The sequence below is a fragment of the Paralichthys olivaceus genome, chromosome 15 (assembly GCF_024713975.1).
Source record: "Paralichthys olivaceus isolate ysfri-2021 chromosome 15, ASM2471397v2, whole genome shotgun sequence".
Lineage (NCBI taxonomy): Eukaryota > Metazoa > Chordata > Actinopteri > Pleuronectiformes > Paralichthyidae > Paralichthys > Paralichthys olivaceus.
This window is the reverse complement of record NC_091107.1, coordinates 13,843,331-13,867,837: the sequence shown is the minus strand read 5'-3', so window position 1 is coordinate 13,867,837 and position 24,507 is coordinate 13,843,331. Positions and strand designations below refer to the sequence as shown.

The following is a 24,507-nucleotide window of genomic DNA, read 5'->3' as shown; positions in this document are numbered from 1 at the left end:
AGTTTGTTTGCATGCCAAGTAGTGTAGGATTTGTTTGTGTCATTTATAAATTAAGACTGAGGGATTTAAACCCAACTTCCACCAAAACACAGTGGTGCTAATAGGAACCACGTGAAGGAGTCGGCAGGCTGTTTCAGAATCAGGCTTATGGACCACCATGTAGTTCATTTTCACCCGACATGTGATGACTGCTGAGAAGCATTGGTGCATGTGGCAGTAAGTAGATGTGTAGTTTTACTACAACCTCACATTTGTTTAAAATCATAAAGAAGGTTTATCATGCAATCAGCAAAACAACCACCGGCTACAGACAGTAACAACTCCTCTGTATTAGAAAGATGTCTGCTATCACAACAAGGGTAACAAGCACTTGTATAAAAAGGGTTTATTAAATTAGAAAGCCATGCTAAAGAGGAACACGAGGACAGATTGCTTTTTAAAGGAGGAGTGGGTGGCCCTTAAAAGGGCCTTTGGGGTTGAGAGTTATTAGCCTACAAGCTAATACTCCTGGGACTGAGAGGAGGCCTTCTTTCCCGCCTTGCCGGAGCTGGGTGCGGACTGTCCGGTCTTCTTGGGCAGCAGGACGGCCTGGATGTTGGGCAGGACGCCGCCCTGGGCGATGGTGACGCCGCCGAGCAGCTTGTTGAGCTCCTCGTCGTTGCGGACAGCCAGCTGCAGGTGACGGGGGATGATACGGGTCTTCTTGTTGTCTCTGGCGGCGTTTCCAGCCAGCTCCAGGATCTCAGCGGTGAGGTACTCCAGCACTGCAGCCAGGTACACGGGAGCCCCGGCGCCCACTCTCTCGGCGTAGTTACCCTTGCGGAGGAGACGATGGACGCGGCCGACGGGGAACTGCAGACCGGCGCGGGAGCTGCGAGTCTTGGCCTTAGCGCGGGCCTTGGCTCCGGTTTTTCCTCTTCCAGACATGTTGGTTAGTTCGCTGCTTTTTCTCTCTGAAGAAAATACTGCAACAGTATTGAAGCTCCAGCACAACCAGGATATAAACCCCTCCGTTTGTCCCGCCCTACAACGCGATTGGTACTGAGGATGGAATTAGCCGTGTGTGATTGGCTGTCAGAGGTCAAAGGGAACAGGAAGTCTGTGAGTATTGGCTTGAATGTTCTTACGTTCAGCCAATCACGGTGGTTTTTACAGAAGAAAGGCGGGCGTAGTTCCTTTTGCGTGTTGTGATTGGGTCATGAAACAGCGGATGACACGGAGGACCAATCCAACGTCTTCCCTCGTCCTTCAAAGTTTTAGGCGCGTTTAACTTGAGCAGTGGAAGTAAAAGTAATAAATAAAAGTCATGTGTCTGTATCTGAGATCAACAGCAAGTACTGAAATGTTATGACTTTGCATTTTAAAGATGCTCTAAAAGTCTCAGTTTTACATCTAGAAATTCCATATCTCCTAAAATAAGAAAAAAAGAGTCAAAAGTCACCCTGGGTACACAGATCAACTGAGCTTCAAAAATAATTTATTTGCAATAAATTAAACATTTCAAATATTACAACAGAAATTATACACATCTTAAAATATCCAGCAACTTCCTGTTTCACATTCCAGCCACATATCACATAGTCTGCCTTTAGTCAACGCAGTGGCTTTGTTCGTTTATTCAGCATTTTGAATTGGTTTTATTTTTGTAAAGCACATGGTATATGTTCAGTAGAGTCCCTTTGACAGTATTTGGCTTATTTAATTTGATCGTTCTAAAGTCTCAGAATTAATGCAGAAGGTTAGAGTATTTCTCTTTTTCTCTGACTAAACACAAATGTCCAAAAATGTCGGGGGTTTTTTTACCTTATGTCTCTTGTTGCTATAGCAATTTATTTTCTAGCCCTGAGTGGGTCCATGATACCCATTGCCTTGTCATTAACTCTGACAATCTTGTTGCTTGCAATGCCTCGGCAGAACGTCTCAAAATACGTCCCTGCAGTTGCTAATGTGAGACTCAAATCTGTTTAAAAAGAAACATTATATAATAACAATCTTAAATCTTACAGACAGGATAAGTTTGGTAAGGTTTAGATTATAATTAGATCACATATCAGAATGTCACATAATATACCGTATGCAATCTTGCTCCACTGTAATGATAGTTATTGCAGAAATCAAATGTCAATAGAGAGCATCTAGTTTGTTATGCTCTTAACTGCACATTTCACTTATTAGAGTCAATACTAGATACAAAGTGAGCAGGACTTGATCCTGTTTTTCTTCCTGACAATACTGTCTTGTGGAGAGAAGTTTCCAAAGCAAACCAAAATGCATTTATGAGCTTAACTTCAAATAAGAATCCCACAGAAAGTACCTTTTATAAAATAAAACGTACAATAAATATATTATCTTTTCCGCTTCTTATGTAAGATACAACATTTAACGACATCCTAAAACCAATTTATAAGCAATCATGAATGGACATTACAGCTAATTTAAGACAGACTCTTGTTAACTCACTTAAAACTAGGTGTTAAAATTACATGTGCATGGAAAAACACAGCAACGTCTCTATTTTACAGGAAAATGCAAATGAGTCCGTTTTTTTGGGGGGGGGGGGTGAAATAAATAGCACTTGTTTGATGTGAAACACATAATAAATAAATAACCTTTTATACAACCCAGGAACGAAAGTGCAACCAATAATGTTATACTGGCCTTTTATATAGTTAAGGAGCTTCCACCATTGGTCACAATCAAACACTCAGCACACAGCATTTTATTGTAGTTATTTCCTTCACTTCACTCAGCAGCGGATTTCTCCTTGAAAGAAATAGACAATCACATTTAAACCTCAGCGATGTGATTAAACAGGACTTCTGTTCTGAAGGTGCGATAGTTTGACTCCAGAGGAAGGCCCTCCCAGAGGAATCCTCCTTTCAACATGTGCAGGTGATAACCCTCCGGGGGCTTCAACCTTTCATAGTCTGGACTCGAGGTTTAGTTGTTCTTCTGACAGAACCAACAGAGGCTTCAAAACGATCCTGTTGATAATCAGTTATCCAGCGAGCTTGCTCCTCCGTTGGTGGCAGAGCCTTTGCCTTTTGATTTGCCTGATGAGCGGAAAGAGAAGCGCTTGATGAGACGCCGAGAGAAACTGCCAGACTTTCTACGGGTGATGGTTGCGGCAGCAGCAAAGTTATTGCCCATGTTGGAGATGTCTTCATGGGATTGGCTGAGGCAGGATTCCTTCTCTCGATGTTTCCTGCGGAACAACATCTTTGTCCCGCTCTGCAGAAAGCCCACTGCAGGAAGCAGACAGAGAGAAGGGACATTGCAACCTTGATGAACAGCAACAACCAATGACGAATCAGTGATTTCAAATTCAATTTATCATTTATCCATTCAACACCAGTCTTTTCTGGTTTGGAATATGTATCAACATGGCCTCTAGAGGGCAGCAGCCTAACTTTAGAGTCAGTTGTTCTATCAGCAGCTGCTGTTAAGCGGTGGGGATGTTGCAGAATGGGGGGGCAAAGTTCTTCAGATTTAATGAGGCAGCAGAGGAAGTCACGGAGTCCGATTTATGCTTGTGAAAAAGGGAGAGCCAGCATAACGGGACAGGGCAATACACTGATACCAAGATGACAGGCTGTTCAAAAATCACACCCTGGAGCAGCACTATGCAGACTTTGTTTGATTCAGCAAAAGGGGCAAAATAAGGGGGTCTTCTTAAATGCAAGAGATCTGTATAAAAATGGCTGATGATAGCTCAATTCAAGTTCTGAATGTAAATGTGATGCATGTGAAATATATTGACATGTTAAAAACATTTCTAATATATTTTACAATAACAAGAGAAGGAGCAATATGCTATCTAATGTATAAAAGTCAGCAAATCTAACTTAAAGTTTACCATTAGTCTAAGACATTGTTGAACATATGAAACCACCACCTCAGATGATTTTATTCCACAGTCCAAACTGCACGTCTTACCCTTGTGGTCTTTGAGGCTGCGAGTTTCCAAGGCACCAGCGGAACCAGTATCTGATTCCACATCGTCCACAGACGGACGCTCCGACACGTCGGAGGGTGTAGTTTCATCTGGGTCCTGGTGATGCCCCGCCCCGAAATGGTTGCCGTGCATGGCTGCGTCCATGGCTGCAGCGTAGCCACTTGATAATGCACAGTCATCTTCTGAGAGTGGAACCTGACCGGTGTTAGATGCTGAATCAATTTACATCCTTTCAAAAATCTTATCTCAGTTGATTAAGGGGTGTAATTTCTTATTAGACGCTTAACCTAAAAACACTTTATCTGATGACCATTGTTTTAAAATACACACTTTTTACACTTTAAACATCACAACACCTGCAAATGTCGGGTTTCAAGTGTAGCCTCTTACACTGAATATATTTCTACAGGATTTCAGGCAGAATGAGGTCAGAGGCCTGATTCTCCTCTAATTTGGACCAACAGGGGTTGTGACTGTGGACTAAATTTAGATAAAACTAATTTTGTCTGGTTTTAGAATCTTAAAAATATTTTTTGCTCGTGAATGTTTCCTGTATTATATGTGTAGTTTGATAAAAACCGAATCAAGTTGAAATATTTCTAATTAATTAATATAGCGTTGCAGGTAAATTACACCCTACTGATAAGTGCACAAATACTGAAAATTACATTTTCCTATCAAAATAATTGCACTTTAATTAACACACACTTGTTTTACTACTGGCAAGACAAATTCCAAGAGCCACTGCCTTTGACATAGTTTCCATTCTCTGACCTTTGACACACCCGAGATGATCAGCGTGCTCCTTTTTGTTGGCGTCTTCCTGGCTACTTTGGAGGCAGACTCAGTCAGCTGGCGAATGGCCGTCTCTGCAACAGGATCCAGGCCATTAGAGAGGCGACTGCTCTCTACACAACAAAAACATAAATATGTAAATCAGCACTATACAAGTAAAGTGCGACATGCTGTTTTTCAAAATTTACCTTGAGATATATTTTTTTGCATTTTAATTTGAAAATGTATGGTTTATCAGAAATACATACAAAATGTACTGCATCAAAATAAAACATCAGTATTTTAATGTATAAGAGAGGAACATACATAAATAAGTTAGTCTAAAATCTTTTTTGCTTTACGTTGTAGAAGCATGTAGTTTCCCTTTGTCGTTAAACTTGAAGGTTTTTTAACCGGAGAACCAGCATGCAGAGTTCATGATGCATACTGAAAAGTGCATTCCTCTCGTCTCGTGTTACACTGCAGCTTGTTGCTTATCCTACTTTGCATTTGTCATGTAAAACAATGTCTGGCCTTTCAGTGTGACTCACTGCTCGTGTTGGGGCTGGTGCTGCCATCAGACAGGATGGTGGGTTTCTTCTCAGTCACCTCCACTTTGGATGGTGATCGCAGAGGGGAATCACCTGAAAGTTAATACGATCACATAATTTTATTCCATATTATGCATCTACTCTGAAGTGATGTAATACATTTCTGTCAGTAAGCCAACCTGGACTGCGTTCCACTTTTAGTCGAGATTGGACGGTCGTGACCGTGGTGACGATGGTTCCATCTGGCATGATGGTTCGGTCCACGTCGACTTTCTTGGTCGGGGTGAGCGAAGAACGAAGTGGCAAAGTATTGCTGGTGCTGCGGGGTACCTCTGTTTCCACATACAGCAGCTGGTGGAGTTTAGAAACAAACAGATTCTTCAACATTTTAGGGGATTTTTACATATTTCATTCCACAAATAAAATGTGTAGAGTGGGCGAAACAGAGGACATTCATTTAAGAGGTGGGTGCATTATTCAAACTGACATTTGGATCTGCAGGGACAATATTGGATGACCTATCAACAGGTTGCTAGAGGAGATGTTATCTTGTCTCCTGTTATGTATTCCTCTTTGGTTAGAGAACAACAGGTAATGTAATATAACAAACTGGCTGCTGAAAAGGCCAGAAGAGATCTGAGACATCTATTTCAGGCATGACATACACTGTTTCTTCCTCTGCTTTTGTCTCGTTCAAGGTTGCTTGATGTTTGATGACAAACTGAGATGTAGCTGTACACTTTAAACGTCTTTGAAGCAATTCTCTATTATTTTGTAGAGATATTTTACATCTTGCAACTCACGTCAGCTGTGACAGTAGTGTGTGGTGCCAAGCCGAGGCCGGGGCTTATTGACAGCGTATGTTGTCCGCTGGGAACTTTGCAGCGGAGATCCAAGGCGATGGAAGCGTGACCAGGCAGGAATTCTAGCCAACAAAAAGACATATTTGTAGAAAAAGCATGAAAGCCTTTGTTATATACAGGGGCTTTCGAGTTGGCCCTGGAGAATCTCATGAAATCTAAAAATCCTAAAACGCTGACAAAGAACATTACCATGAGCCTGCAAGCAGTGCATTTTAGGTGAATAACGATTTTGCTTAGCCAATCTAAACGTTCCTGCTGATCAGGTTTCTGAACAACAGCCAATAGTAAATTGCTGTTGATAAATGCCTTACGTTCCCTCTTGCCATTCCGCTCCAGAAGTCTGACTCTCAGCTCTTTGGTGTCTGGGCTCAGCTCCCTTTAACACACAGAACGCAGCCGTGTTAGATTTTTTGTAAAACGCCACAACACAAAATTAAATATCTGCTTCTTATTATTAATTTGGCATGATTGTACACAACACATTCACAGCAGTTTGACGGCACAAATGCCTTCGTACAGAGTCATTTCTTCACTCCAATCCAGTGATGAGTTGGGGTTGCCGGGCACAGGCAGGAAGCGGGTCGCCCTCTCTGTGGAGGGTGGAACCAAACTCAGGACACAGCATAGCTCCTCTGATGTAGACCACTGACCTGCAGACACACAGCAGCACAGTGAGTCGCCATTGGAAACCAGCGGGACACTGGACGGAAATGATCTGATGCCAATGGAAAATATCTGACCTTTACTTAAGGTCGCTTGGAGCTGTCGGAGCTGCAGTCGTCGCACCAAGACACTCTGGGAGTTCAATCCCAGGAGGTTCATTGGGGCCTGGGGGCGTTTAGAAAATGGGTGCAGATCTTAATAAGAAAACATGATACTGCATCCAATTGTAGAAATTGATGTCAGAAAACAATTAGTTTGTCTTTTTGCTGCACAGTTTGCAGTCTTTCTCACCGAAGAACTGGACGCACACATCTTGAGGTTGAGTACCATGGCTGGCTGAGTGCTGAACAGAGTGTCTTCTATCAGTCCCTTAATCATGCTAAGGTCTGCCTCACCCTCTGTCCCCTGAGAAGAAAAGAGTAGCAACTGATCATTCTCTAATGATTAACCAGGGTGTGTTGTAGCAGGAGAAACCATTAAACTGAGACAGAGAAACAAGCTGAGGCTTTGAATGCATTTTTTATGACTGTTACTTTAACAATATCCAAGAGGAACAAATCAAACGTGATTATTTGCTGTTGCTTGAAACTAAAAACCTTTTTTTTCAAAAAGCTCTGCCCCCTTAGGCCAATCACAACATTTCCCAATAATTACACAAGCAACATTTAGATTTCAGATTGAATGAGTATCCTCGGGATCTGTCTTCGGTAATGAAAACAAATGCAGTTTTTTCTTAATTTACTGACTTTACTTTGTTGCCATGTCAAGTAAAAAGACAATGGCATGAACATTTATGTAACACATAATTCAGGAAAGCATTTCCTTCATGACTCATGATGAGTTTAACAGGGTAGAAAGTGACTCATATGCAAAACATTACATGATGCCTGAGATTTATGAAGAGACTTTGACAGAAAGCGTCAGTGCAGCCTCAGAAAGATTTGCATAATGTATATTTCCTTTTTTTGAACATATGTAAAGACGGACGTGGCTCTTATAGCAGATGCTCTCACCTGTCTCTGCCGCTTGCACGGAGACACGCTCAGAGAAAATGACGGCTGCTTGGTGAGAGTCCAGGATATCAGCAGACCCTCATCCTCCACCTCCTCCACCTCCTCCACACATACCACCACCTGATAGAGACAGACGAGGGGAGCGAGGTTGGAAAACACATTCAACTCAGAGCCACAAAGCAGGTTGACTGGCTAGCAGTTACATTAGATTGTTTAAGTGAAATACAATATTGCATTTCCTGTAGAGCATTTTCCTAATGAATAAATAATAAGTACAATGTTTAATTTTGGTCACATTAAACAGAAAAACAGTTGATGATACCTAATATTTAGTGAATCTTTTCTTAAGAATCAGAAATACTTTACTGATCCCTGGAGGGATATTGGATAAATTGTTTTATTTTCTTACAGTGCTGGATGGTGAAGGGAGTGAAATTCACATAGAACATAGTCTCTAACATGAATCACTTCTTTAGTGACATGAGAAAGATAAACAGACCTCACCAAGACAAGAAGCAACCTGATCTATGGGAAACAGGTTCTTAGTTCTGTTGACTACTGTTGCAGCCACACAGCTACTAGAATAACACAAAGCTTATTTTACTTCACTTGTTTAGTGACTGTGATGGCAGGAAAGGATTTGTTGCGATTTAGTTTCTGTGTAAATTTACACATTTGAATAACTATGCAAAAGTTGCTCTGACATTTTCATTTGTTTCAGAGGCCTGCCCTGAAATGTGCAAAGTGCAAGAAAAAATCCAGGTGGTGTGTTTTGTACCTTTGTCACCATAGGTGCAATGGTGATCTGATAGGTGTCCATGGAAACGGCAGCAGGTGACTGCTGGGTGACCGTCACGGGAAATGTCACAGTGTCCACCCAACATTTACAGTGTAAAACCTGTGAAACAAAGCACTTTACTGAAACAGGGGACAACATTCAAGGTTGAATCTCACATGACACCGAAATTTGTTCCGGGATTTATTTTTTTTCGCCATCAATTGCTTCAATTAAAATTCACTGGGTGACTGACTAAAGACGTTAATCCCTGTTACATGGCATGAACTCACCATTCTGTATGTAGACTGGTCTGTGCAGGTCACACTATCTATTGCAGAGGCAGCCGTTAGCTGGAGACTGCTGTCAAAAGTGATCTGGATAGAGCTCTGGGAGAAACAGAGGAAGAGAACAAATGTCCTAAATATTACATAATGGATGGAGCAGAGGAATTTGGGGATGACATGAAAGAGTTTTTTCTGCAGTGATGATTTCTTTAATGATGCCAATTAGCAGTTGGTCGGTAGATAATAGTCAATTAGTAAATGAAACAGCTTCTGTAAAATGTATGATTAAATAGAAATTAACTGAGGATTTCATTAATTTTAAGCAAGTTTGGCATCACCTGTCAAAAAACAAGTAATTGGGCAATCACTTGCATAAAAGACTAATGGCATATTCACATTAACATATGATGGGGATAGGGTGAAAATAAAATTAACATTGCTGTGTATGCTTCCCTAATCATCATCTTTTACAAACTGAACATTTGAGAGCCAATAATATTAGTGTGATATTAATTTCATATGCCAAAGATTCACTGTTACTGGGTGAAAATTATGATGCATAATGTTGCATGAATTAATAAGAAGACTCCCTTTCAAGTGCCATAATAATTATTCTGATTACAATGCATAGCAAAGTACAAATGTGATTTTAAGCCCAGGCAGCTCTGTGGATTTGTGCACTCGGATGAATAGTGCCTGAAGATACTGGCAAAAGAATTACAACATATGTTTTGCCAAAGGGTGGTAACATTCAAGTTAATCTGAGTTTTAGTGATAATCCAGAAATTGTAATTCACCTATCATCAAACTGCAACTGGTTCAGGCTGCTCCGACCTGCATCAGTCAATGCTTAAGTCACGCTTACAGCAAGACACCCCTAACGAGACAGCAGCACTGTGGAAACACTCGTGCCCTGCTATTTGTGTGTGTGTGTGTGTGTGGGTGTGGGTGTGTGTGTGTGTGTGTGTGGGTGTGTGTGTAACATGTGTGTGTTGGTGCTAGAGTGCCAGAGGATCTGTTACACTGGATGGCTTTAACTGGCTCAGGAGAAGCAAGTGAGAGAAAACAAATCCCCTATTGTCAGGGCATATGTTCCTCTAGGTACAAGTCCAAACTCTATCAATACACAACAGAGAAGGCGGGGCAGAGGTGAGAGGATGATCTAACAAAGTTTATGGTGTGTGTCCATGTTTGTGAGTCTGTCAGTGTTCCGGCCAAAAGGGAAGGAAGCGGAGCCAACTGCGATGCCGCAAGCTTACGTAGATTCCCTGGAATCAACACTGCAGTCACATGACTACGCCATACAACCGGCTGTGTTTTCACTCTGGTTGGCTGGAGCCTCTAAACCTCCTCAGTCACCCAACCGTTCATTACACCCACTGTAGTGCAGAACAAATATGCTGTGATGCATTTCATATTGTGAGGCTCTGGAATAACACATTACCCACATGATTGTCATTGTCTGCAGTAACACACAACTGGCACATTTGTAAATGGGCAGTAATAGAGTAAAAACAACATTTTGTACAAATACTCCTGAAAGTCGATTTGTTTTTAGGTCCATACATTCAACAAAAAAGTGTGTGACGAGAGGAAAATACCTAGATGATTCTTTTTGGTGTTTTACGCTCACGAGACAGGTGGGAGTGTAGATGTATGAAAATATGAGCTGAGAGAGTGGGGCTTGACACGTATAAACAGGCCCTGGTCCCAGAATTAAACTGAGGACTTAGATTATAGATTGTTAGATTATGACCTCCAACCTAAAGAGATTACGTTTTCAACCATGTACGTTGGTTTATTTGTTTTGGTTGTGTGTGTTTTTTTGTCAGCAGGATTACACAAAAACTGCAGCACAAATTTCCATGACATTTGGTAGAAGGATGGGACAAGAGAGCATCCATTAGATTTTGGCATGGATTTGGGCAAAGTGCCCCCCCCCCCTTTTCACTCAAACTTAAATGAGTGAAACAGGCCTTTAATTGACATTTTCAGTAATTTCCAGGGAATAATTTATGAATCTTGACTAAGTAAACATGGGGCTGTTATCTATTAGTGTGTGCAATTTGGTGTGAATCCAAATATGAATCTACAGCAGATTTAAATGTGGTTTCATAAGGGGAATGTTGGGCCTTGCTGGGCAATGCGCTCTACTGAGTACCATTTTAGTATGGTATGTCTTAACTTCTGGACCATTAGATACCTCCTAGTAATTTTACATCATTGGCTTCGCAGGTAGCCATCTGGTCCACTGTGGTGTTGTTTATCCTGCTGGCAATGGCTACAAGCTCATCTTGTCACGGAGAGGCCAATGCTTGCAGCCTAACCAGATTTGTCCTTGTGAACAGTCGCTGTTTAACTGAGTGTGTATGTGCAGGGTATTTGTGGAAAGAGACCGTTCCCTGAGGACATCCATGGTGTCACTTCAGGTTTGTCAGTGTTGCCCCCTTTGGGTGTGAGTGGCTGATCGCCTCTGAAAGCATGTGGGTCAACCAACTCCCATCCCCTGTGGCTGTAGTTGACCCTCAGCCTCCCTTCCTGTGTGTATCTGGGGTTCAGATGACGGCAGTGCTTAAATTTTGCAGTGGAAAATAATAAATAATAAGAATAAACATGTTTATTATTACTTGCTGTCAGAATATTAGCAATGCCCTTGTGATCATGTCAGCATGCCGTCAGCATTAACGTCATACTTGCTGACATAAATATAGTTACCACAATATGCTATACACCAGAATATTAGCAGTGACATTTTGAACATTTTAGCATGCTGCTGTTGGTAGAATTAGCCTCACACTAGCTAGCATCATTTGAAATCGATAAACCTGTGCACACATCATGAATTTGGGCAGCGTACTACTCTTCCTGAGTTATAGCCTATCCATGAAACTGCTAAATGCTTATCTATCAAATGAAGTTCATCATAATAAGATGGAACAAAACTGCAGAGTCTCCCATCGTAAGCTTTTATTACTTCACATAGTATTCTAAGGTCGTGTGTATCAGTGTATTATTATGTATGTATAAATCATCAAGTGCTGAGTAAAAGGCACGGCCTTCAAGATTTAATAATGCAGTTAATTTTTTATGTGAGCGGTTAAAACCTTGGCAATTTTAAATCAGCGACTGGGGGATAAAAAGGCGAGTTTCCTGTGCTATCATAGCAAATGAGCGCTGGGTGCTGAACATCCCCGGTCGAAAGGAATGAATCTACTTGAGCATAATGACGGAGCATTAATCATCTACCAGCAGCTCGCAGTCAGTCAGAGAGGGAAGACGTGAGCTGTGGCCTCTCATATTCTCTATTACGACTCCTTTTCCCACTCACTGAGCTCAGTGACGATGGCTCGACATCATGTGTCAACTGCAGATGCACACACAGTCTGATGATGCTATTATGATCCGCAGGTATGGGCAAGGTCAACAAGTCTGGGCCTTCAAGCCTCCTCCTCGAACTCATCCAGCCAGAGGCATGTGAATAGCTCCATATCAAGTTCACTCTGCCAAGGCACGATCATTGTGAGAGGCTCCTGCAGTGATACTTTAGCAGACAGACATTTTCGCTACATAAACAACTGAGTCATGGAACAAACTGCATCATGGGATTACTGTCCAGAGGTGCAGCAGGGAGACCACAAAATCAGAGGTGCTGTTGTGCTGCTGCACAGATTTACTCCGTATATCTATTCATATTCATACAACTAAATTATCATCACACTTAATTGTAATGTTAATTTGAGTGGTTGAGGGTATACTTGTAAATCTAGTGAGAATGGTATCTCCAAGGAGATCATCATTTAATCTAACATGCCAGTTGTCACACATGAGCATATGTGTGTTTATGCATCATGAGTAGATTATAAAATGCACTTGAACCCATCTGAGTGCCTGTGGGAGTGTTGGTCTTAAAATGAGGTGTCGTCAGATGCATTGTTGGCACATTACTGTCTTGAGGCAGAAAACCTGTTCTGGAGTATTTTACTGTTATTTTAAAAGGAGATTATTAAAATAGTCACTGCGCTGGTGACTGAGAGACAATTTCATGAAGGAGAGAGAATACCCCTCACCTCACCCTCCCCTTCCAATCATATAAAACCTTCATATAAACCTGGTAGCCTTCAATTTTCAAAAAAAAGGTGTTTAGTTTGTCCAGTCTGGACGTCTGTAAAAGACAAGGCGGCCTCTATAGAGAGGACCCCCTCCTGATGTAAATATAAAGTATTTTGATATAAAGGGGCAATTCTAGGGTAAAGAAAAAACATTAGATGAAACACACTAGTGAAAACATTGCTAGGATTCATTTATATTCAGTTTCTGCAAATAGATCCCTTTCACCTAAATCTTACACACTGGACCTTTAAGATAAGTGGAAAAAAATAAATCCTGTATCCGTCCCCTAATCCGCACCAAAATTTAATGGGTTCTTTCCTGACCCATACCACATCCTTCCTCAGAAATTCCCGGTAATCCGTTCAGCTGTTTTTGTGTAATCATGCTTAAAAAACAAACATACCAACCAACCAACAACTAGACAGGGATGAAAACAGAAAACTCCTTGTCATTAATTGTTGAGTCAATAAAATAGCTAGAAATGCCCACCATCATTTCTAAAGAGGTACGTAGGTGGATCATATTTGAAAAATCTTGTTTGGTCCAGAGCACAGTTCAAAACCTGATAATATATTAAGTTAAGAATATTCAAAATAAAAAAAAACAGCATAAAGATTTGAGATGGTGGAATGATGCAGATTTTACTTGGTTTCCAATTAATTATCTGTCGAATGATTAATCAATTTAATTAAGGATACAAATGGATATTTGCTGTTTTTGCACAGATTTTGGAATCTGGTTTCCTATTACACTGCAAGGTTTAATACTTGATGGGTTTCATAGTGTTTCTCTGTTGCATGTGCAAACATAGTGGAGCCCCATTTGATGCGCATGCAGGCTAATTCAACTTGCCTTTTCTTTGGACAAATTTCATCATAATTATTTAAAGACCTCTGTCAGCATGAATCTTAAATGCTGAAGAAGTACTTAGGTTAATGCTATAAAGGATTTGCGTGCTAATCCCCACATGATGACACAGAAGCCGGATCTTCCTCGTGCCGCGCTCCTCCAGGGAAGCTCATGTTTTGTCCGATGCAGAAACATAATCATGAGACGCTTAGAGGAGAACGTGAGCATAGACTGGGCAGTCGCCCTCATCGTGTCTGTTTTTCCTAGTGGCCACAGCAACATGTCTGACAGTTGGCAGGTGCTTCGTAAGCAGAAAAGAATGCAAAGTGACTGGCTTGCAGGTATTGTCTTTCTTGTCATATCTCGACAAAGCAGCAGGTATTTCCAGTCATGTCTGGAGGGAGGAGGTGAAAAACCAGAATATAAGGTGAACAACAACTTACTGGGCCAACACTTACTTTCACGCATGTGATGTTGAAAGGACACAGTGGACACCAAGCATGTGACCTTTAAGGGCAATGTCATCAATCACTAGGCCTTGCTAGTGCCTAGATCAAGTCCTCTACAGGTAAATCTCTTCAACAAGACATGCAAGACAAGAGTGTAATGTAAAAGGTTTCATTAACAAACTCACTAGTGATTTGCATGCGCTCCAGACACATTTAGAAAAACAGATTGCTGCGCACACAGACAAGCAAATATTTCATTGTGATGAGTGAGCTCGGGAAGCTTTGGCTCACACTCCACAAACTAAACACCACATGGACAGACCAACATGGACAGCGTGTATATGCTATAAAAGACTGTTTTCTACTTTGTTTTGGAGCATTGCAACTACTTTTATGTTATTCTCCTGGGTTTTTTAAAGCACCTCAAAAGATAAAAGGTCAAACTGTCACCATAAATAAAACAAAACACAGAGACTTAACCTTCAGAGATGTTTTGTAAAACACCCAACCTTTTTTAGTTTCTCTCAATGAAGTTTAACTCCAATGATGTGGAAAGTTTGTTTTGATAGCTGAGAACCTCACTGGTCCCAATGGATCAAGTAATTAGGCCCCTAGACTGTATACAGAGACGGAGGACGTGTCTTCACCTCCTCCCACTATCCAGACATGAAGCCAAAATATCCCGGGTATGATTGCTGCCATCATGTGCCGGGTAGAACTAGAGTCTGCACAATAGTTATTGAAGGATGGACCAGCTGTCAATTATGATGGTTCACCCCATTTTCATTGAATTGAAAAAGTAAATAAAACAAAACATAAAGGGGAAAAAATAACACTTGAATTAACATATTTGAGATGAATACAACCACAAATGACAGAAACCATCTTCAAGAAAAATGTATTTGATGTGTGTTATGACTTTTTAATTTGGTCCATAGCCTATCTTCTAACATGGAGGATGCGAGATGAACATGAACATGAAGCGAGTGCATTCTTCAAAGCTCTGTGCTCTTTGTGTGATGTTAGAGAATATACAGCAGACCTTTGTGTGTCCTCATAGACACTGTCCTGCTTGACATTTTGGGAAATACTCTTGCTTTCAATTGTTTGATGTGTACTATTGATTGACTGAGTGAACTGAGATCAGGAATTGGTGAGCAAGTTACACGTCTATCAACTAATTCCAGAAATCTGTGTCTGTCTGTGTCTCTCATATCTCGAGAAGTGTTCTTCTCATCGGCTTCACATTTGCCATGTGTATTGTTAAGTGCTCAACGAAGTGCTGTGTGGGATTTGGTGTACGTGATACGTTCAATATTAATACACTCTGAACAAACAGGCAACCCAGTGAGCCACAGCAGGGTCTCAACATCAACATAAGTGATGTTGTGGATCCCAACAACAGCGTATTCACAACAATGGCTGTGTTTACGACAACAGCAACTACAACTGATTCTCCAGATCAGGGTTCAGCAAGCTTCACCAAATTTTGAACATGGCTCAATTTCTGCAGGTTACTTTTACAGTTGACGAAGGAAAGCTGAGAGCAGCATCACCACAGGTAACAAAAACCAGCCCATTCCAAACAGACAGGTTTAGAAAGGGCACTGCCCTAGTCTTTCTATTTTGAACGCCAAAACAATGAGCCATTATTTTCAAGTTGGCTTCCATTGATATCTCTGCCAAGGAGGTTATGTTTTCATTGTTAGTTGTCAGAGTTTTTTGTTTCTTTTTGTGAATTACTCAAGAAATAGTGAAGAAATCTTGATGAAAATACTTAGAGGACTGATATCTATGATTGTTTGCAATTTGGTGTGACTTGATTGAATTTAAAGGGGCTGCTTAGCCTTGATGGAGATCAGTGCCCCTGTACTGTTCTAGTTACGACCAGATGTTGAATGTCCCTTGTGTGTTTGACGGTCTCGCACTAGTTAAGTTGCCAACCATCAGTAGATGTTAACAGATGTTAGCACCCACCTGCAGCCGTTAAGGACATATCTTCAGTTGTGTACATTGGCGTCAACAGGTTTTTCAATCTTCTAATCATGAGACACCCTCTGCTAAGGCACGCCCACCACAGGATGATCAGACTTGAGTATATGTCCCTATCATCAAGGGGCCAAAGTATTTACTTGAACATTTGAGGGGACACTTAAAATCTGCCAAGGCGGGCTGACCCTTAAAAATCAGAAACAAAGATGTGGGTAGGTGCCTTTAAACTCAGCGCCAACTCATGTCTAACTCAGCCCACACACACACAGACAGTTTTCATGTGGGGGCAGAGGATCCATCTCCTCTTGCAGTGCTCATTTAAACCTCTGGCTGTGTGGCAGACAATGATTCAAACACGTCAAAGTGACAATTTAAAAGAAAAAAAACCCTTAAGAAATATACTCCGAGCCTTTAAAACGTCTGACACTGACCACACTGAATCAGTGTTGGAGCTTTGCTTTAATAATGCGGGTAAAGGTTATGAGCTGCTACAAAGGTGAGTCAACCATTCTTCTGTCTCCTCTTCCCACCGTGATCAAACGCAGCCATGTCCCCCACAGGCCTGGGTATCAGACTATTTTTAAGAGGTGTGGGTGTTCGTACTGTGGCATCGCTCACTGGTCCTGCCTCTGTGCTCTTATGTGCATTGATTCAGAGCTGTTACGCAAGTCTCTGCCCCCCATCCTCTTACCGATTAGAGACACTCAAACACCTCCACCTCCCTGCCCACACACACTTCCAGCGCACATGGGCTCACCAACTGCCTTTGCCTTAACTATTCATGCTCCTGTTTAGTGGAGTAACCCAGGGCAGGCTCTTCCACACACTGCCACCAGCTCTCTCTTCCTCCTGTTCACCACTAAAAGATCTCAAATGATCCAACTCACCCCATGCCTGCAGGCCTGCTCATTCAGAGCTTTGACCCAGGTTCTCTGCCAGTGCTCCCTGAAGGACTTGAAGGAGAACAGGGAGGTCAACAAGCCTTTCACCCCGGCCTCAGCTGCGGCCCCTCCATACTGGCCCGGGCGGAGCTTCCTCAGGAAGCCCCACACACCGCCGCCGAGGCTGTGGCGGGGCAGCGTGAAGCAGAGCGGCTGCCGGGCCGGTGCTCCCCTGTCCGTCCCGGCGGTCTTCCTGGCTCTCCAAAGCCGCAGTGCGGTCTGCAAGTACTGGAGCAGCCATGTCAGCACGATGAGCAAGGAGGCCAGAAAGAGAGCCACCAGACACAGCCAGGCCAACTCCTGCAGCTCCATCACCGCCTCCCTCTCATGTCAGCAGGTCCGGGTGGAAATATCAGGTGGTGTCAGTCGGAGCAGCTCAGCTCCCTTCAGCCTGTGAGAGGCAGTAAACAGTGTCAGTCCTCCTCATCCAAACGGTACAGACATGTTATAACTGAGGAATAACACTGAATACACATGCACGTCACCTCCTTGACTTTCATTTGTTTGTTATGGCTCACATTAAACACGGATCGTGCGCGTGTGAACCAGAAGCCCACGCACTGAAAGCTGCGTAAACGTCGCGCACACATCTCTGATATTATGGAACATGCGTTAGTAGAGAGGATGATGCGCAGCAGGTTAATGGATGAAACTCAGATAATCAAGCAGGAAACCAACCGTGTCACTTACACGCTCCAGGCTGCGGGCTGCTGGGGATCGAACGCACGGCATCGTCAACGTAAAGCTGGATTCATGGCGATGTGCAGCGGTGCCAACAACAAACACGCTCGTCCCATGTTCAGTGTTCTCAGCGCTGTTTGTTCTGATGTGACTGCGGTGTCACCTTTCGATACTGAAACGACCTCTCTGCTCTCTGAGGCTGCAGAGGCACCGCTACGTCCGCTGTTCGAACCCTCCTGCCCGCTGCTCTGTCTGCACAGCGACCATCTGACAGCCAACAGCCGTGGCCTGCAGGGGGCGCTGCAGCGGACAAAGCGCTACAGCTACAAGGAAGTGACATTCTCAGCCTTCAAAATAAAAGCACACCACTTTAGACGTAAAAATAACCAACAATGTATTCATGAGTTTAAGTTTTAAGTCTGATATTGATATTATCTGCACTTTTTGCACGGCTCAATCTGAAACGTTGATGAAAAATTATACGTTTATTGATTATCCCTGCCAAATTATGTTACATGAAATAATATACATAAATACAGTTTTCCATATAAAATGACAAAATTCTGTAAGAAGACAAGAGAAATAGTACACATATTTGAAACCTGCAAACTGTGTATTATATATGAATTTACATAATGTGTGTTGTGAATATTTAAAATGTTCTTCAACTTATCCATACATGTTTTTTTCAATATATATTTTTTAGTGTTATTTCGTGATTTTGGCTCAATTTCAAAATCAACTGGACCCATCAAACAGTTCCAGAAACCTTGACACGGTGTTGATATTTTACTCAAAATTGTGTTGATCAAATTTTGACACAATAATCTATTATTGTTATTATTATATAATTGTATTTTGTTTTATTTAATAACATCATCAACTTGTTTTGTCCTACTTTTGTGTATTTTTAATTTGCCCACCCTCTTCTTTATGATATAAGAAAAAAAGTAAGAATGTTTTGAGTCTTAAAACAATGTTGTGACAGTTCACTTCCGTGTCAATACAGTTTTGACACTGACGGAAGTAAAAAGTAAATGATTGTTCACAGGTGAGTTGAAAGAGGGCGAGAGTATGTGCACAGGAATAAATCGATTCTTATTGTCTAACAAACAAAATAACTGCATGAATTTACCATCATCAAAGCTTTATCATTAACACAACACAATCGATCGAGTCATTGAAGCTCTGCCGCTGTTTTGTTTTGAAGAGCTGAACCGGAAGCGTCAGTCACGCAGTAGAAGTGAAAGAGACGTGGAGTTCAGACACTTCGAGGTGGTGTGGACACAAAACACCATGAACAGCCTGTAGTGGCACCTGCTATGGATCTCTACTGGGACCTGCGGACTGATCTTCCCCTGCCAGAGGTGTGTTTCGCTCTGAACATGGCGCTGGGACATGTTGTAGCTGTGTGAAGACTCCAGCCGATCCTCGTTCATCGATCGTCAGAAGGGGGGCAAACGTCAGATTTAGCTGGAAACCCGATCTGATCTGTCGGACACAGACGCGCCAATATGCCGGGAAACACGGCACCGGTGCCGGTCCAGCCGCTGGTCATCAACTGCCTCATGTCCGTCCTCGGCTGTTTGGCCACAATGAAACTCATCCCTGCGTTCAAAGACCACTTCATCTCAGCTAGGTTGTTCGGAATGGACATGAACAAAACATCCAAAAAGCAAGTGTGAGTCATTTTATCATCTGTCCTCTGATGTGGTTATTCTTTCACTTTGCCCTTTATCAGCTTTGCAAGTCATTGTTCTCTTTTCTGAGCAATAATTCTCGCATTTGTTTGTCTTCCTGGTCACGTGTCTTTGCAGCCCAGAGTCTCAAGGAGTCATCAGTGGGACAGTTTTCCTCATCATCCTCTTCTGCTTCATCCCAGTGCCTTTCCTCAGCTGCTTTGTGGGAGACCAGTGCATGGGCTTCCCTCACGATGAGGTGGGTGGACTGATGTTTTTCTCACATGTTGAATGGAGTCGCCCCGGCAGCCCTGACCTCTTGTGTTGTGTGCTGGTCAGTTTGTGCAGCTGATTGGTGCACTGCTGGCCATCTGCTGCATGATCTTCCTGGGCTTCGCCGACGACGTGCTGAACCTGCGCTGGAGACACAAGCTCCTGCTCCCCACCATGGCCTCGCTGCCGCTGCTCATGGTCTATTTCACCAACTTTGGCAACACGGTCATCGTGGTGCCCAAGCCCTTCAGATCCCTGCTTGGCCTGCACTTGGATCTGGGTGAGTTGTGCGGTTACCACGTGTCTTTTTACCCCTTTGATCAAATAGTCCAACTCCTCCTGGAGGATCTGAAGACGCTCCCAGTTTATTCTGACCGATGTATCGTCTGGCTGATACTATTGGTCGATGTGAGCCTTTCACAGACATACCAGTATCAGCATTTATGCACTGATGTTTCCATGATGCATAAAAATGTATCGTCGGACTTAAGTTTTCCAGGCCAGATGGGATTATATAATCTGTCCTGCACGTTCTCTGTCTGGTGTCTCTTTTGAAATATGAATCTTGAAAGAAAAGAGAAACCTGCTTGTCTCTTGGTCTTTTCTTTATTTTTTTTTATTTTTTTACATAGAACCTATTACTGCTTTACTGTCCATTATGATGAATAACACACAAAGTTTGAGGTAACGCATTATATCTGTTATCTACAACACTAAGTTGTGACAAACAATGTGAATTGTGATCCCTGCAGGTATTCTCTACTACGTCTACATGGGGATGCTCGCAGTATTCTGCACAAATGCCATCAACATCCTGGCAGGGATCAACGGCATCGAGTCAGGCCAAGCCCTGTTCATCTCCGGCTCCATCATCGTCTTCAACCTGCTGGAGCTCAATGGTGTGTGTGTGGCTGTTTACTCTCTTCATCATCATAACAGATCTCAATCTATTCACTGCAAATCATGTGTTATGGCTTAATGGAAAATCTCTAAGAGTTTGTCACCTGTTTAGGAATGAATATGATATAATACTTATTGTTTAAAACATGTGGATGTTTTTGCTGTGTAGCTCACCTGTTGCACCGATGTCATCGTAACATAAGTTACTTCGTCCAACTTTTGGTTTGTGTTCTGGTTTTGTCGTCATTCAGGAGATTACCGCGATGACCACGTTTTCTCCCTCTACTTCATGATACCATTCTTCTTCACCACACTAGCACTTTTTTACCACAACTGGTAAGTTAACCCCCCCACCCACTCCACCTCATACTGCAGTTATCTGATTTATATTTGAAAGTGCTGTGGGAAACATAGGTATCCTTTATTGTAGAATTGTTCTAACTTGTAACCTATGTTGCCACAGGTACCCCTCATCTGTGTTTGTGGGAGACACTTTCTGCTACTTTGCCGGGATGACTTTTGCTGTAGTTGGCATATTGGGACACTTCAGCAAAACAATGTTGCTGTTCTTCATTCCTCAAGTGGTAAACTTTGTCTACTCCCTGCCTCAGCTTTTCCACATCATCCCCTGTCCCAGACACCGGCTCCCGAGGTAACACACCGCTCAAGGTGTTTTTCTCTTTCATTTATTATGATTTTGTTTTCCAGTTGTTTGAATTTTTACCTTTTATTTGTCTTTCTCCCTGTTCCTGCTAATAAAAGACTGAATCCAGACACAGGCAAGCTGGGGATGAGCTACTCTAAATTCAAAAGAAAGGACCTTTCTAGTTTAGGTCACCTCATATTAAAGGTAAAGCTCTTGTTTTTTGTGCAATCTTATATACTTTTGTAGTTTGTTCTCTATTTTGTCTGTCAAATAATCATTAAATTAACTAATAGTTCCTCAAAACACGAAAAAATATTTCTGATTGACTAATTAGTGCCACAAACCACTCTCTGATTAAATGTGAATTCCCTTATTTATTAACCTGATAATTAGACAGAAAATCAATTTTTTTTCACTTCACAATTTTTATGATTGATTTACTAAAAATGGAGATGTTGAAAGCCAATGAGCTCTGAAACCAGGTTAAATATTTATACAGTGCATGTAGTAAGGATTGGCGGAGGTGGGTAAACATGCATGATGCAGATCAGTGTCAGGCTTCCAACTGGGTTTATTAGATAATAACAGTAATATGTTTGATCCTCAACAGGTGGCAGAGTTATTGAAGCTGCTCGAGGTGCAAAGAGCTCAGGAGGGAGACGACGACTTTATTGAGTGCAACAACATGACTTTAATAAATCTGGTTCTGAAATTACTCGGCCCCATCCATGAGAGAAATCTCACAGTCATCATGCTCACCATCCAGGTATAACAGAGCCACTGTGTCCAAATACACTGGAAGTATATGAATGCTTCCCTTGGTGCTCATCACTATCTCATTTCTCCTTCAGGTGATTGGCAGCGTAGTGGCTTTTGGGATCCGTTATCATCTGGTGCGTCTCTTCTATGATGTCTAGATGGCTCTGCTGGAAACACGAGCAAATTCTGTCTGAGAAAATAGTTTTTGAACTATTTTACAGGCTTATCTGCCTTTTTTTTATAGGTTCACTTGTACCTCGCTTTTACTCTGCCTCAGATCGACCTGCAGTAGTGACTCCAGGTGCAAGGTTCAGAGCTGTATTTCACTTTGCCAGGACATTTTCACATAAAAGCATAAACAGCATCAACCAACAGCTCTACTGTTCGTCATCCTCCTTTGAGTTTCACTGATTACAAGCATGAAAATGTGTCTGGAATCTGAATTGTCTTTAATGCGCTCCCTGAAAGTATATTTTTTGTACTGGGTTTTTTAGAGGACAGAACAGTCAATGTGGAAGAGTTTTGGAACTCAGGGCAGACTATGGAGCCATAATTGCTCTTTGAAGATTTAAATAAGAACTAAACATGGTGGTCCATTGCTTGAATGTGCTGTTGAAGAAAACATGGCATCAGGAAAATGTACAGATTCGCACTTCATTTTGCATGACGATCAATCCATGCAACAAAGTTAGTGGGAAAGTTGGAAATATTTTTGATTGTTTGAGTTTTTACCTCCGAACAAATGCACACAGAATGGTGATTGTGAAGAAAAGTAGTGAGAAGATAAGACTGTAGGAGTCTGATGCGGGTGGAGGTGGGTAAACAAAATGGAACAGTAGAACAGATAAATGAGTTTATTATTGCTTGTTTGTTGTAAATGACAAAATAATGGAAGGTGAAGGATGTCAGTACTACAATAGTTAGAATTGATTGATTTCAACCTCTTTTTAAATTTTATTTGGTACATCACTGTATTTTTATGACTGATATGCATTCGATCCCCCAAAGGCTCAACAAACACCAATGTGAAGTCAACTGGCACTGGACTGTTTTGTTTAGGGATGTAACTCAATGTGAGAATCTGTTTACTGTCGAGACGCAAGGCTCAAATTCAGAAATAAAACAAAAGAAATGAAATTCAAGATTGTGCCAGCATTTTTGGAATTAGTTCCCATGTCATTTTACAAGTTGTACTACTTCATTACAAAAATACTATACAAGTTATATTTTGTTATTTTTTTGTTATACTGATAACTGACCTACTGGTCGAAAATAAAGCTAAGTAAATTAATTAAAATGATCACTTGAAAAAATCCTACATTGCCAATTTTAACTTTTCACACATTTGATATAGGTTTTATAGCAGCCAAATAAGTAACTGCAGTGCATACATGCTAAAGGTATGTTTAAGATACTCACAGTAGTGTGACAGGCATTAGCTGTTGTTAACTAAATGTTTAAATTGACAAAAATAATTGATATCACTCAAGAATAGCATCAGAGGGCCATACAAATTGTTGGTGTTTTTTTTCTGTAATACTGCAACAGATCATATTTTGTGTGTTGAAGCCAAATTAGAAAAATAAATGCGATCAAAATAATGACTTATTAACTAAACATAAGTACTTTTTATATTTAAAATAATGTCATAAAATCTCATAATTGTGACTGTCACTATCTCTTAAAGGTTCAATGTGTAAGATTTAGGTGAAAGGGATCTATTGGCAGAAATTGAATATAAATAATCTTAATGATGTTTTCACTAGTGTGTTTCATCTAAATTGTAGGAATTATTGTTTGTTTTTTTACCCAAGAATTGCCCCTTTATATTTAAATACTTATAGATATTTATATATATATTTTTATCATGAGCAGGCCCTCTTTATGGAGGCTGCCACGTTTTTCACAGTAACCCAAACTGGACAATCTAAACACCTTTTGAGTTTTTATGACAACTGAAGATACCACAGGTTCTCTTTCGTGTTTGGAAGCGGAGGGTGAGGTGAGGGGTATCCAGCTGCAACATGCACCTTCACCACTAGATTTCCCTAAATTCTAAACACTGAACCTTTAATTTATCATATCTCATAATAATGATTTTAAATTGTGATTTAGATTTCGTTGTCTTTCCTTTCACTGGCAGGAATGGGCTTCCACACATACTCATCTGTAAGTACAAAAATTAAATAAATAAACTAAAAAGTACATACGTGAATTACAACAGATGAAAGTGCAGTACTAGATGTACTCAGTTACTATCCTGTTCTAACTGGTTCAAATGATTATGGAAACATCTAAAGGGGATTTTGAGGCGGAACCATTGAACGTAAACATAAGCGCACCGGGA

The 24,507-nt window shown here is 41.5% G+C and overlaps 3 protein-coding genes across 4 annotated transcripts; 1 reads left to right on the top strand and 2 right to left on the bottom strand.

Annotated features, from left to right (window-relative positions):
* Positions 1–370: 370 nt before the first annotated feature.
* h2ax (H2A.X variant histone) lies at positions 371–1,421 on the bottom strand. Its single transcript, XM_020085807.2, has one exon. The coding sequence runs from the start codon at positions 925–927 to the stop codon at positions 499–501; it is 429 nt and encodes a 142-aa protein (XP_019941366.1). The 5' UTR covers positions 928–1,421; the 3' UTR covers positions 371–498.
* A 1,144-nt stretch (positions 1,422–2,565) lies between these two features.
* On the bottom strand, positions 2,566–18,188 carry c2cd2l (c2cd2 like). 2 transcript variants are annotated; one of them, XM_020085804.2, is made up of 15 exons: positions 17,913–18,188; positions 17,169–17,613; positions 8,888–8,983; positions 8,598–8,717; positions 7,820–7,939; positions 7,098–7,211; positions 6,884–6,971; positions 6,661–6,793; positions 6,455–6,519; positions 6,084–6,205; positions 5,460–5,631; positions 5,281–5,373; positions 4,730–4,863; positions 3,937–4,150; positions 2,566–3,245 (listed from the first exon to the last, which is right to left on the bottom strand). In XM_020085804.2, the coding sequence occupies exons 2-15, from the start codon at positions 17,532–17,534 to the stop codon at positions 2,995–2,997; spliced, it is 2,088 nt and encodes a 695-aa protein (XP_019941363.2). In that variant the 5' UTR covers positions 17,535–17,613; positions 17,913–18,188; the 3' UTR covers positions 2,566–2,994. The 2 variants fall into 2 exon arrangements, with proteins under 2 accessions (XP_019941363.2, XP_019941364.2); XM_020085805.2 differs by having other exon boundaries at positions 17,901–18,182.
* Positions 18,189–18,909: 721 nt separating this feature from the next.
* Positions 18,910–23,302, top strand: dpagt1 (dolichyl-phosphate (UDP-N-acetylglucosamine) N-acetylglucosaminephosphotransferase 1 (GlcNAc-1-P transferase)). Its single transcript, XM_020085806.2, has 10 exons — positions 18,910–18,954; positions 19,114–19,584; positions 19,721–19,841; positions 19,922–20,135; positions 20,608–20,754; positions 21,007–21,091; positions 21,219–21,407; positions 21,518–21,605; positions 22,012–22,167; positions 22,253–23,302. The coding sequence occupies exons 2-10, from the start codon at positions 19,418–19,420 to the stop codon at positions 22,316–22,318; spliced, it is 1,233 nt and encodes a 410-aa protein (XP_019941365.1). The 5' UTR covers positions 18,910–18,954; positions 19,114–19,417; the 3' UTR covers positions 22,319–23,302.
* Positions 23,303–24,507: the final 1,205 nt, after the last annotated feature.

What these genes read in the sequence shown, in the direction of transcription:
- h2ax (XM_020085807.2), bottom strand. Translation starts at nt 927, where the DNA reads ATGTCTGGAAGAGGAAAAACCGGAGCCAAGGCCCGCGCTAAGGCCAAG.
- dpagt1 (XM_020085806.2), top strand. Translation starts at nt 19,418, where the DNA reads ATGCCGGGAAACACGGCACCGGTGCCGGTCCAGCCGCTGGTCATCAAC. An exon ending in CAACCTGCTGGAGCTCAATG is followed by an intron (nt 20,755 to 21,006) that starts GTGTGTGTGTGG and finishes GTCGTCATTCAG; the next exon opens with GAGATTACCGCGATGACCAC. An exon ending in TCATCATGCTCACCATCCAG is followed by an intron (nt 22,168 to 22,252) that starts GTATAACAGAGC and finishes TTTCTCCTTCAG; the next exon opens with GTGATTGGCAGCGTAGTGGC.
- c2cd2l (XM_020085804.2), bottom strand. Translation starts at nt 17,534, where the DNA reads ATGGAGCTGCAGGAGTTGGCCTGGCTGTGTCTGGTGGCTCTCTTTCTG. An exon ending in ACCAGTCTACATACAGAATG is followed by an intron (nt 8,718 to 8,887) that starts GTGAGTTCATGC and finishes TTTGTTTCACAG; the next exon opens with GTTTTACACTGTAAATGTTG. An exon ending in TTGCACCTATGGTGACAAAG is followed by an intron (nt 7,940 to 8,597) that starts GTACAAAACACA and finishes TGTCTCTATCAG; the next exon opens with GTGGTGGTATGTGTGGAGGA.